The 13307-nt window shown below is 42.6% G+C and overlaps 1 protein-coding gene across 1 annotated transcript; it reads left to right on the top strand.

The window, feature by feature from the left end:
- Positions 1 to 7884: 7884 nt before the first annotated feature.
- NEFM (neurofilament medium chain) lies at positions 7885 to 12715 on the top strand. Its single transcript, XM_008151465.3, has 3 exons — positions 7885 to 8964; positions 9700 to 9824; positions 11293 to 12715. Exons 1-3 carry the CDS (start codon positions 7885 to 7887, stop codon positions 12713 to 12715), a joined length of 2628 nt encoding a protein of 875 aa, XP_008149687.2.
- The last annotated feature ends 592 nt before the right edge of the window (positions 12716 to 13307 follow it).

The following is a 13307-nucleotide window of genomic DNA, read 5'->3' as shown; positions in this document are numbered from 1 at the left end:
TGTTTTCATGGACCTCACCTTGAGGCCTTTGGTTGCTGTCTCCTCTCTTTCACCTGGGCACTTCCTACTTATACCTCAAAACTCAACTCAGGTGTCACCTCCTTCAGAAAGTTCTCCCTGGAGTTCTTCCACCCTTCTCACCAGTTGGTTTAGTTGCTCATCCTCCATGCTCCCATGATACACGGTTTATCTCTAGCACAGCCAGAGATAGCAGCCCCATAGTTCCCGCATGGTAACTCTGTCTTTATTTGCCCGGATCCACCATTAGAATGTGTTCATCCGAGCTGGGAATGACATGAAATTCCTCCGTATCCAACACAGTGCCTGATACTGAAAAGACTAGTGTTTGTTGAAAGTTTTAGGAGAAAAGGTAGGATTTCATTTACTTATTCGCACAACAAATATGGATTGGGCACTCATGATCCGTAAAACACTGTGGGACACACAAATGTGTGTATGACTTGGTATCTGCCACTGAGAATTTTAAGTTTAGTCAGATTATTGTGATGTTATTTAAATGTGCAGTACATGGTAGCACCTGATTAGACCACAAACACTGAGCTTCAGGGACTGAGAGAAAGAATTTGTATGTGGGGGGAAATGGAAAGGATTTGGAGAAGTGGAGTTTTCTTAGGACCAGGTCATGAGAGTTCAAAGGAGACGTGATGTGGGATCTTCAACCAAAGCCTGACTCGATCATGGCATGAGCATGCCGTTCATTCAAGAAGGCACACAAATGTCAATGTTATGAGTTTCCAAGGAGGCATCACATTTCCAAAGTATATTGAGCATGGCAGAAAGCTAGGACCCTGTAGGCTAACAGGAGGCAGAAGAAAACATAGCAAATTATATTAAATGAGTCACAGTGGCTAAGGAAGGATTTTCCTCATTAGACATTCAGTTCCTAATAATTTTATGTAATTCAAATCCAGAAGCTGATTGTTATCATGACTAATATAGGATACATGCTATTTCTTTTCAAGGTCAACTTTGTTCAGGAAAATATGAGGAACAATTCTCTTCCTTGACCCTCTCAGATAAAGCAGAAGCCATATGAATGAAAATACGGGTGAGTCAGAGCACTTTATCCCATAAATGACAAAAATGAGTTAAGGCTGACTTGTCTCCAGGTAATCTATGTACATATGGTCACATACCCCTGATTTTAGCATATAAAATAGAGGATCAAGAGACTCACAATTATTCATGACTGTCTCTTTACTGTTTTAATAGATTTAAAAAGCTGCTTCCTTGCCAGCCATCCCATTGTAAACCTTCCCCGATGAATACTGCAGGCCAAGCTATTTCTTCTGCCAAGATTCATTGTTTATTAATGGATCTCTCAGAGTAGATTTAGTTTGAAGAGTTTCACATCTACTAAAAATTGTGAACACATAATGATTAAAAGGTTTTCTTTAAAATTTAAATGTATATAAATATGTAGATATGTTAGTATGAATGTTATGATGATAAATTAATGTATAATACAAATTAAAATCTAAAAACTAAACCAAAAGTACCTGTAAACATGAATGATAAATACCAGATTAAATAATAGATGAATGACTAGAGATATTATCCACAAATCCAGAACTTCAAATTATATAGAACATTAATTTGGGATGAAAAAATAACAAAGACAAGTAATTTCAAGTTTTCATTTTTAAATATCTTTAATAAACTTACAGGCCAAGAAATACTGTTCATCTGAGAAAAAATTTTAAATGTTTTCTTTTTATATAACTAGGGAAAATAGCAACAAAAGAATGCATAGTATATGTCCTGAATTTTTTTATATGACCTAACAGTGAAACTATTAGCATTGAAATAACATTTTTAAGATTGACTGTGTGGCCTTCAAGGCAGTGTCACACCATGGGGAGGATTATCCTCCCTCCAGAGCCCAACATTCATATGGAGTTCATACCTCAACTCCACCATTCCCCAGTGTGTGAAACTTAGCCTCTATATGCCTGAATGCTCAGTTGCTTTTTCTACAAACTGGGGTAATAATAGTGCCATCTTAAAGGACTGTGATGGTTAAATTAGACAATCCATTAAAGTCTTGGCATAGTGATAGGCACCTAGTAATAAATACCAGTTATGTTATATTACTAAAATCTGCCTACTTTTTTTTAATCATGCTGATTGAGACTGCCTTTGATGCCCTACTAAAGGAATTTTTAAAAATATATTAGCACTAGTGTCAGAAGATATGAGCTCTGGTCCTGTCTTTCCCACTTACCTGATGGGTGGCTGTGGACAAATCTCTCAATTAATATCACCAACTATAAAATGGAAATAATTTGCATTCTACCCTGTCTACTACCAGTGCTAACAGGTGGGGGTTTTTCTGTTTGTTTTGTTTCTTTGGTGTAAAGTGTTAATTCACATGTAATTTGCGATGGTGGTGGTGGTGGTGATGGCTTTGGGATTCAGAGTACAATTAAATGTAAAAGAACACAGAATTCACGCCTGACTTGGCCAGCCTACAGGTCGGTCACCACTTCTGACTGTCACATCACCACCTTCAACGTCACAATGACACTGCTCTCAATAATGCAAGGAAAGAAAGAGGCATAGACAGAAAGAGAGAAATTAATACACAGACCCAATTAGGCTTTCTTAATCCAGTATCTTTTTCATTATATTAGTAATTGTTATTATTATTTTACCATTCTTGATCTAAAGGGCCCTAAAATATTTTCCTACAGAGGAAAAGTGAAAGTCAACCCATTGGCTGAAACCCAGGTCTCATAGCAAACAGTACCGCATTCCTTCCTCTAAGATAGCAAGTTGCACACTCAGATTTAGTTATTTTACAAAGCAGGGTATGGAATTATATAAAAAGAAAGATCCATCTACATTTAAATTACAGAGAAAAAGGCTAGAATAAAATACTTACTGTTTCCCTGCATTTTGTAAATTGTCACACTAAGCATGTTAGTTTTAACAAAAAAAAAAAATAAGTCAATAAAAATATTCTAAACTATATAAGGTTCAAGGCAATCTAAGTAAAAAGAAATAGTTCTGAGCATGAGCCCATTTTCAGAGGATTCTGAAAGAACACAGCTTCTCCAAATCGCCGAGATCTTGAAGAAAGAACCCAGCCCGGGACAATGACACTTCATTATTAGTTGGGGCTTTTTTCTGACTGTGTTTTATGTCCTTGGGTTTAGCTTTCCTCGGAAATTTGGTCGGAAGATAATAGATCATTGATCTGCTCTGGTTTTACAAAGCTCATTTTCATTAAGAGTTTCTAATAAAATCATTAGGTCCCTTGCTAAGTCAGGCCTTAGTCCGCTTGGGATAAAACATGCTGTAAATATTCCATGCCTGCACTGGTGCAAAGTTATGAGCAATGCAGGGTTTTAGAAATCCGAGTGCATATCTCAAGATCTCTCCCTTTAAAGATAAAGCCAACGTGTCCAATTAAAATCATGCTGAAAATTAATACAGCAGAACTGTTTTATTATGCACCTACTGAATTTTATTTTTAGAATCCCTTTTTAAAGGGCCATCTTAAATATATTATTTTTAATTCTAAGTCCTCCTCTGGCTTTTACCAAACTGATTCCAGGTGGTGAGGTGAAGGCATTACACAGCAAAAAAAGAAAAATCAAGCTATGTTAAAGCTGAAAGCAAAATCTTTCCTCCTCAAAACATGAAATTTCCAGATATAAGATTTCAAAACTGACTAAGCTTATGTTTGGAACAACATATAAAGATATGAAAAGTTTTTAATTTTTTAAATACTTCACTTAACTTTTTATAGAAACTGTCACTGGCAGAAATATAAAGTAATATCCAATGAATAAAAATTTTGGCAAGAGAAACAAACACCATTTCAGTGGTTAATATTAGAAAAAGAACACTGAGGTTCAAATGGACGTGGTTTAATTAAAGACAATAAGGACACGTCCATCCCAATTTTCCTGACCAAAAAAAAAAAAAAAAAAACAGCATTTCTTCCCTGAGAATATTATTATTTTGCTTTCAATGCCTGAAATAAAAAAGAACAAAAGTCTAAGCTGCTTTCAAAGTTTAACATGCCTGGGCTCAAGTAGAAATACGTATTATAGTTTTCACTTTCCTTATGGTCCCTCTCCAGGCGACAAAGTTCCTAGCTCCCTACATCAACCCCTTAACTAATTAGCAGAGGCTTGGTTTATAATTGTTCATCAGGAGTTCTAACATCGGATCCCAGGCAAAAGGATCAGGTTTCAGACAGCACAGTAAATTGGGAGAAAGTAAGATCATCTAATCTTAGATTCAACCTACCAATTTGACAGTGGTGTCTTTCGTCCAGAGCTTCTTGCTTGCTGCCCGGCTCCCACATCCCATCTTCGTATTTTTATGTATCAAAAGTGAATACTTTAAAATGTAAGGCAATATGGGAAGAAGGAAGAAAATGGCCAACGCTTCATTTTTCTAACAGTACTTTTGGACCCAATAAACCCATATGGATAAGCCCCTTATGCAAAGGATATTTTACCATTATCATAAGATAAGACTTCAGAATAGCTATCTCTTAACTACAAAGTTAACATTTTCACTTCATCTACTGAAGGAACACACAGTATGCTCTGTATTTCCCTATAAAGTGATTCAAAACACACTGTAACTTATGGGACAACAATCAAGAGATAATTTCATTATAAATGTATAATTCTAAATTTATATCTAAATCATATGTGTGATTACCTACTTAAAATAAGTTATAAAAGTATTAGAGTCACACTCAACAGTGCTGTAAATTCAAGTAAATCCTTATGCTTTTATCCTTTCTTGTTAATACTTTCAGAAGATTCCATAGCCTTATTGTCATGAGGGTAAAAAATATAAATGCAACGCTTTACATTTCTTTCTACGAAAAATATTAGCATGATAAATGTTCTTCAAAAATATGAGACAAAAACGGGAAAAATGTTATAGATTTTTTTAAAGTTTTTATAATACATTCACAAATGAGCATAACCTTCAAGTCACCTTCAAAAATAGTGATTAAAGTGAAAAGTCTAATACAAAAATAAAACATTTTGATAAGTGTGGAACTGGATCCATCATTTTTTAAGCCATGAGAACTTTTTTTCCTTAATAAGGTGTCTGTTATAACTCTGCACTATCCTGTTGTGGTCAGACTGAACAATATACTGCGTGTGACATTGAAGTTACAATTTCAAGCTATGGAGTCTAGACACTCACTGAATTTAGCTCGAGTAACTTGCTGTTGTTTTGTTTGTACGCAATGTTTTCCTGTAACCCGTTGGAAGCGTAATAATTTCTGAGCTAGTTTCGATACAAGGCAAAACAGGCTAATTGTGAAGTTAGACATGTGTTTCCTTGTAAATATCTCTAGGCAGAGTCATTGCATTTTCAAAGATCTGAAGAAAACCAACAGCAGCAGCCTGCCCATTAACCATTTGCTCCTTTTACCTAAAGTACTGTAAGTACATATGCACCATGAAATTGCCAAAGGCTTTTATATATATTTTTTTAAGTAAAAGTAGAAAGTAATAAGTAACCGAAGCATAATTACTGCATAATTAGCATTTGGGCCTTATCGGATCACATCTTTCTCAGAGTCCAGTCTGGAGACTGGCAGTACTGAACCAAAAAACAGGGCTGTTTTTTTCTCTCTCTCTTTTCTTTTATTTTTCTATCTGAAACCGGAAAACCCTGTTTTTACAATATTCACAGGTCAGTCCCCTCATTCTGTCATCTGTCTCTCCCAACAGCTTGAGACATGGGCTCTCTTTGCCGGAAAGAGAACCATCCCATCACTCAGGGAACTAGACCAATCTTCCCCCACACAGCCTGCAACACTGCAGTTTAACATTAATGAACCAAAAGTAACTCCCTAAACTAACCCCTGCTATTTTAAAATACAAGTGGGCCAAGAGATCTTATAGAAATAAAATCTAAAAATAAAAATCTTTAGAAATCCAGGCCTTTTCTGATTACTCACTGATTGGCATGACCTTATCATTTAAGAAAACAAGGACTAGAGAAAGCATGCTGTGAAAACATTAAGTCTGGAGTCTCTACTTTTCATAAGCAGTGGCTTCTCCTCAGCCATCATTGTGCCTGTTGTTCCAGCAAACATGGTCCTGAGTCCTGCCTACGGCTCCTCACTTTGCCTTACAGTAACCTGAACTTTTTTACCCTGATTTACCCCCCCGCCGAGAAGACATGTTAACAGTTAGCAGTGCACCAGACAGCAGGAAGTCTCTGTAGATTCCTTGTTTAAAGAAACATGCTGAAAGATGTGGAAAATCTTTTCCCAATTAGTCATTAAAATCTAAATAAGGAAATATACTACACTTTAAATGAAGAAAAATATCTGGTTTTACTCAAGGTTGTGGTGAATCTGTTTGACAACTTTTAAATTAATTTTAAATTAATTCATATGCTTTCCAATCATCGCAGTTACCTGCAGGGAGTACTGAACAGAAAGATGACAAGGCAATGCTTTGTGTTCAAACTTATAAACTGTATTTCCCTGGACTTTTCATCTCAGCAGATTTCACATTCCCCTTTCCAAGGAATATTTGACCTTCAAATTTTAGGCCCTCTTGATTCCATGCATCTATCATGTTAGAAAACTCAAACTGGTCTACAAGTTGAATGAATTTTAGTTGTTTTCAAAAATCTGCAATCTGTTCATGGTGCCAACCCTGCATTGCAGAGAAGTCTTAGTGTGCGATTCCAGCTTGACTCCCGCAAGCAAAGTCACTAGAAACAGGCTTTGCTATCTTTGTGGGGGCTGGGGGTGGGGTGCGGGGGAGAGAAGAGGAAGGAAACCCCCACACTGGTCAGCCTGACAGGCAATGCTGGGTGACAAGCCCGCAGGCGGCGGAATCCCTGCGCGCACTGGCCTGGGCGCTGTCCTTGGTGCTGACGGCGCCATAGCGAGCACAAGCGCCTTACCTTCTGCCCCCGTGGAAGCTGCGGACGTCCCCCAAACGTTAAGCGAAATATAGCGTCACATCTCACTTTTAACACAAATAACTACCCCGGCCCATCCATCCTCTTTGTCCCCTTCCCGAAGCCTTCAGGCCGATCGTTCCTCAGCATCTTTTTGTGTGTGTGTTTTTTTTTTTCTTCTAGTCCTAACTCGCTCCTCTGAGTCTGCTTTAAGACGAAGAGTGGGGGGAGGGAGGGAGGGAGGCCAGGGGAAATGAGGGTGGGGGAAGGGAAAGAGGAGGGGGAGGGGAGAAGGAAAGAATGGCAAGAAAAATGCCCTGGAGGGGAGGGCTCAGAGACGGGCAGAGAGAGTGGGACTAACGAAGGCTTAAAGTGGGAGGGCGAAGAGATGCCAAAAAGAGGGAAAAGTGATTGTGCATAGAAAAACGGGTAAAGAAAAAAGTAATGGATGAAAGATAAAAGAAGAGAAAGCCGTGGGGCTAAGAGTGCAGAGGGCTAAGCAAAAAGCAAGGTGGTCAGGGGGTGGGGAGAAAAGCTGCCCTGACGGCGGGAGAACGGAAAGACAAAGAAAGGGCGTTCTGCGGATCCCGGCACCGAGGATGACAAATGCAATCCGAAAGTGAAGAGGAGTGGAGCGGGGGCTCGAGGGGAGACGAGTGGTCTAGGACTAACGGAGAACTGGGGGGAGGGGACAGGGCCAGAGGGGCAGTCGGGGTCCGGTGCGGCACGGGCCCACGTGGAGCCGGGAGCCGGCGCTGAATCACGGCTGGGCTGTCTTTACACCCTTCCCCCCCACCCCTACCCTCCCACCCCGGCCGGGTGCCCGCAGTCCCCGCCTCCTCGGCCGCCGCCTCCGCGGGGCGGGGCCCTAGCCCGGGACCCGCTGCCGCGGCTATAAATGGGCTGCGACGAGGCCGGCAGAACGCGGTGACAGCCACACACCCGGAGGCCTCCAAGATGAGCTACACTTTGGACTCGCTGGGCAACCCGTCCGCCTACCGGCGGGTAACCGAGACCCGCTCCGGCTTCAGCCGCCTCAGCGGCTCCCCGTCCAGCGGCTTCCGCTCGCAGTCATGGTCCCGGAGCTCGCCCAGCACCGTGTCCTCCTCCTACAAGCGCAGCGCGCTGGGGCCGCGCCTCACCTACAGCTCTGCCATGCTCAGCTCCGCCGAGAGCAGCCTCGACTTCAGCCAATCCTCGTCCCTGCTCAACGGCGTCTCCGCGACGGGCGGCGACTACAAGCTGTCCCGCTCCAACGAGAAGGAGCAGCTGCAGGGGCTGAACGACCGCTTCGCGGGCTACATCGAGAAGGTGCACTACCTGGAGCAGCAGAACAAGGAAATCGAGGCGGAGATCCAGGCGCTGCGGCAGAAGCAGGCTTCGCACGCCCAGCTGGGCGACGCCTACGACCAGGAGATCCGTGAGCTGCGGGCCACACTCGAGATGGTGAATCACGAGAAGGCTCAGGTGCAGCTGGACTCGGACCACCTGGAGGAAGACATCCACCGGCTCAAGGAGCGCTTCGAGGAGGAAGCGCGGCTGCGCGACGACACCGAGGCGGCCATCCGAGCGCTGCGCAAAGACATCGAGGAGGCGTCGCTGGTGAAGGTGGAGCTGGACAAGAAGGTGCAGTCGCTGCAGGACGAGGTGGCCTTCCTGCGGAGCAATCACGAGGAAGAAGTGGCCGACCTGCTGGCCCAGATCCAGGCGTCACACATCACCGTGGAGCGCAAAGACTACCTGAAGACAGACATCTCGTCGGCGCTGAAGGAAATCCGCTCCCAGCTCGAGTGCCACTCCGATCAGAACATGCACCAGGCGGAAGAGTGGTTTAAGTGTCGCTACGCCAAGCTCACCGAGGCGGCCGAGCAGAACAAGGAGGCCATCCGCTCCGCCAAGGAAGAGATTGCCGAATACCGGCGCCAGCTGCAGTCCAAGAGCATCGAGCTCGAGTCGGTGCGTGGCACCAAGGAGTCCCTGGAGCGGCAGCTCAGCGACATCGAGGAGCGCCACAACCACGACCTCAGCAGCTACCAGGTAGGAACCGCGGCTGCGCGGCCAGCCTGCGCCAGCGCCAGCGCCGCGCGCCCCCGACACTCGGGCACGCGCCCCCACGCGCTCTCCGCCCGCTCCCTGGTGACTGCTGGCCAGCGCTCGCGCGCGCGACGCACACCCAAGTTAGAGGCGCAAAGCGTCCGCGCCCCTACCCACCACTTCCACACTCCACCCCGCCCACCATCCCCAGCTTCTAAGAGCACTGGCCTCTTTTCAAAACGTGCTTCTTGTCCTGGGCAGTTCTAGTTTTTGCATGCTTGCACATTTAAAATAGGGGGAATGCATTCGGGTATTTGACAAAGCAGCAACTTTAAGATAACTTCTGCAGAAACGCATGTGTTCTCTGCTTTCCCAGCGCGATCGGTGGAACTCTGAAAATCAGCTTCAGCCCAAATGGCTCAGATGGGAAGGGCCAGGTCAGGGGTGGGGTTTCCCAATGCATGTTTATTCCCTGCCAAGACGTATTCTAGATCCACTGGGCTCAGTGAATGATGTGCTCAGGAAATGTCTTACTGGTCCTATTGGGTTTGTGTATTTGAGAATCCTTAAATTTTGTTAACGGTGGGAGGGGGCTGGGAGCAATATCCGAGAAGGGTGCAGAGCTGGAGGGAGTCAGAGGAGCGCAGGATGGAGGGGGAGGGGGAGGGGTAGCAAGTGGTTTGCGAAAGAAATTGCCCTTTGGAGGGGTGAGTCATGGGGAGACTGTGTCTGTTTCAGGACACCATCCAGCAGTTGGAAAACGAGCTTCGGGGCACAAAGTGGGAAATGGCCCGTCATTTGCGAGAATACCAGGATCTCCTCAACGTCAAGATGGCTCTGGATATTGAGATCGCTGCGTACAGGTAGGGTGTTCACTGCGGACGTGACCCAAGTACCGCACTGCGGAGGCTGTTTTGACCCAACCTTCTCCACTTCAGTAAAGCAAGCAGGTTTCAGGCGTCTTAAATCAGTGCCTGTTTGCCTTTCTAATTAAAAAAGAAATTATTCTAAAGAATTGCAAATGTGAATTTTCCACTTTTTATACAGCTTTAAAGGAGTAAGCATTAATTGAAATTTATATGAATTACAGGAGGGGGCTTGGGAGGAGTTCAGATTAATTTCAATGCTTATGCTTCAACTTTTTATTTTAATGAAAAGTGTTTTCCGAATGTTTAAAGCAAAAACATGTTAGTATTTAATATTTAGTAGTTTTAGTATTTAATATTTTTCTAGTGGTTTCAGCTTCTCAGTTTTACAGTGTCAAGGACAAACACCAACACATTCAATGTGTCTGTTTCTCTGTTACAGCTTACTATTGCCATCATCTGGCTGAGAATAGGTATAGATTGATATATTAGAATATATATGAGTATATATATATAGCTATATAGATAATTTAGATGTATTTTTATTTTATCTTAGGCTGTATAATATAGATTGTATGTCTACATATAGGTCATGTATGATATATCTACATATATTTAGATCTCAAGATATAAATTTATAGATATGTCATGATATAAATAAATTTACATCTATACATGTAGAAATACAGCCAGAGAAAGAGAAGAGATTATAGGTCTACTAACTAACATTGCCTTGGTGTTGATTAAGTTCACAGGAGAAAATAATTGACTCAACAGTGTTTCTATTACCAATAAGGTCATTATAATTTTATAAGAATAAAGTGAACCCACAGAGTTATCTTATTTTGCAGAAAAGCAGAATAATTACATTGAAAAACACTTTATGATTAAAATTGCAGCTCAATTTATAACTTAATGCACCCAAATTAGCACTTAGCTATAGATAGATAAGGTAGAGATAGAGATAGATAGAGATAGATAGATAGAGATAGATAGATAGATAGATAGATAGATAGATAGATATAGCCTGAGTTCTGATATATGCCAAATACATTTTTAACATTATATTTTCTGAAAGATATTTAGTATACATCCTGAAAGTTCCAATGCTAAGGAAGATCACTAAGATTTTTTTGCCCACTACAGAGCTTTTCAACATATTCATGTTGCACCAAATGGACTGATGTAGCTCGGGGGACTTGGTGGCTGGGTCTTATTAGTAGGCCATTGGGAGTGATTAGTTACTGCAGCAGGGGATTGGCTAATGGCCCATGAGTATCTGTTACTGAACATGACAAAATATACCAATGAAATGATAGCAGGTATTACACCGACTTGATGGAATCCTTTATTTATGTGATTATTCTTACTCAGAGGTATCTACTGCATTCCCCATTATGTAATGAAGCTCAGAAGGCCCAATGAGATTTTAATTATGTCTTGTCTTCTTTGATTATCTCCTTAGAAAACTGCTGGAAGGTGAAGAGACCAGATTTAGCACATTTTCAGGAAGCATCACTGGACCACTGTATACACACCGACAGCCCTCCATCACAATATCCAGTAAGATTCAGAAAACTAAGGTGGAGGCTCCCAAGCTAAAGGTCCAACACAAATTTGTCGAGGAGATCATCGAAGAAACCAAAGTGGAAGATGAGAAGTCAGAAATGGAAGAGGCCCTGACCGCCATTGCAGAGGAAATAGCAGTTTCCATGAAAGAGAAGGAGGAAGAAGAGGTGGAGGAAAAGGAAGAGCAACAAGAAGCTGACGAAGTGGTAGCAACCAAAAAGTCTCCAGTGAAAGCTACCGCACCTGAACTTAAAGGAGAGGAGGAAGGAGACAAGGAGGAGGAGGAGGAGGAGGAGGAAGATGAGGGTGCTAAGTCAGACCAAGCTGAAGAAGGGGGGTCCGAGAAGGAAGGTTCTAGTGAAAAAGAAGAAGATGAGCAGGAAGAAGAAGGAGAGACAGAGGCAGAAGGTGAAGGAGAGGAAGTTGAAACGAAGGAAGAAAAGAAAACCAAAGAAAAGAAGGAAGAAGTAGTCACCAAGGTGGAGCTGGTGGCAGAAGCCAAGGTGGAAAAGCAGGAGAAGGCCAAGTCCCCCATGCCAAAATCGCCAGTGGAGGAGGTGAAGCCAAAAGCATTAGCTGGAGCTGGGAAAGATGAGCAGAAAGGGGAAGAAGGGAAAGTAGAGGAAGGAAAGAAAGAAGCAGCAAAGGAATCTCCTAAGGAGGAGAAGGTAGAGAAAAAGGAGGAGAAGGTAGAGAAAAAGGAGGAGAAGATAGAGAAAAAGGAGGAGAAGATAGAGAAAAAGGAGGAGAAGCTGAAAGATGTGGTAGAGAAGAAGAAAGCTGCTTCCCCGGTGAAGGAAGAAGCCATGCAGGAGGTGGTGACCATCACCAAATCAGTAAAGGTGAGCGTGGAGAAAGGTGCCAAAGAGGAGGAGAAACCTGGGCAGCAGAAGAAAGTAGAAGTGGAAGGAGGGAGCAAGGAGGAAGGCAGTGATCAAGGCTCAAAGGAATCCACAAAGGAAGACATAGCCATCAATGGGGAGGTGGAAGGAAAGGAGGAGGAAGAGCAGGAAACGAAAGAGAAAGGTAGTGGGGGAGAAGAGGAGAAAGGTGTTGTCACCAATGGCCTAGACTTAAGTCCAGCAGATGAAAAGAAGGGGGGTGATAAAAGTGAGGAAAAAGTGATGGTGACCAAAACGATAGAAAAAATCACCAGTGAAGGGGGAGATGGTGCTACCAAGTATATCACTAAATCTGTCACTGTCACTCAAAAGGTAGAAGAGCATGAGGAGACCTTTGAGGAGAAATTAGTGTCTACTAAAAAGGTAGAGAAGGTCACTTCACACGCCATAGTAAAGGAAGTCTCCCAGGGTGACTAATAATTTTAGTCTATTCAAAAGGTTAAGCCATATGACAATTTCAAAATGCATGTTAATGACAGCTTCAAAATAGAACGGGTTCTCCCATGGGGGTTCCAGACATTGTATTTTACATTGTGCAATATGAGGGAACTGCATGCAAGCTCAGGATGCTCCCTCCTCAGTCTTTGGGGGGTTCAAATGCATGATATTGTATGTACCTGGGGAATTGGCCAATTTACTAAACTGCTGGAAGGGGGGCATTCACAAGGGGGATGTCTTGAGATGTATAATGCAAAGAACAAACTGAGCCAAAAATAAATGAAACACAGAACTCTCTTAGCCTTAAGAAAGCTATATATGAATAATTAAGTTTACCTCACTGGTGCATTTAAAATGGACTTTCTTTCATGGGAGAACCTTGTTGACATGCACAGTTTGCAACCTTTCGCTGATTGATGCTAAACGTCACAGCAGTACTTGCTCAATAAAGGTCATATTGGAAACAGTTGATTGCCTGGTGTAATGTCATTTCAAAGGGAAATCTTCACTATCTGGCTCCTTCTTTCCTAAGAGTACATTATTTGGGAGATTGTAGACAACCTGCATTTCT

Source organism: Eptesicus fuscus, chromosome 6 (genome assembly GCF_027574615.1).
Source record: "Eptesicus fuscus isolate TK198812 chromosome 6, DD_ASM_mEF_20220401, whole genome shotgun sequence".
NCBI classification, from domain to species: Eukaryota; Metazoa; Chordata; class Mammalia; order Chiroptera; family Vespertilionidae; genus Eptesicus; species Eptesicus fuscus.
Note: the sequence above shows the minus strand (reverse complement) of the source record. Positions and strands in the feature narration are given on the sequence as shown.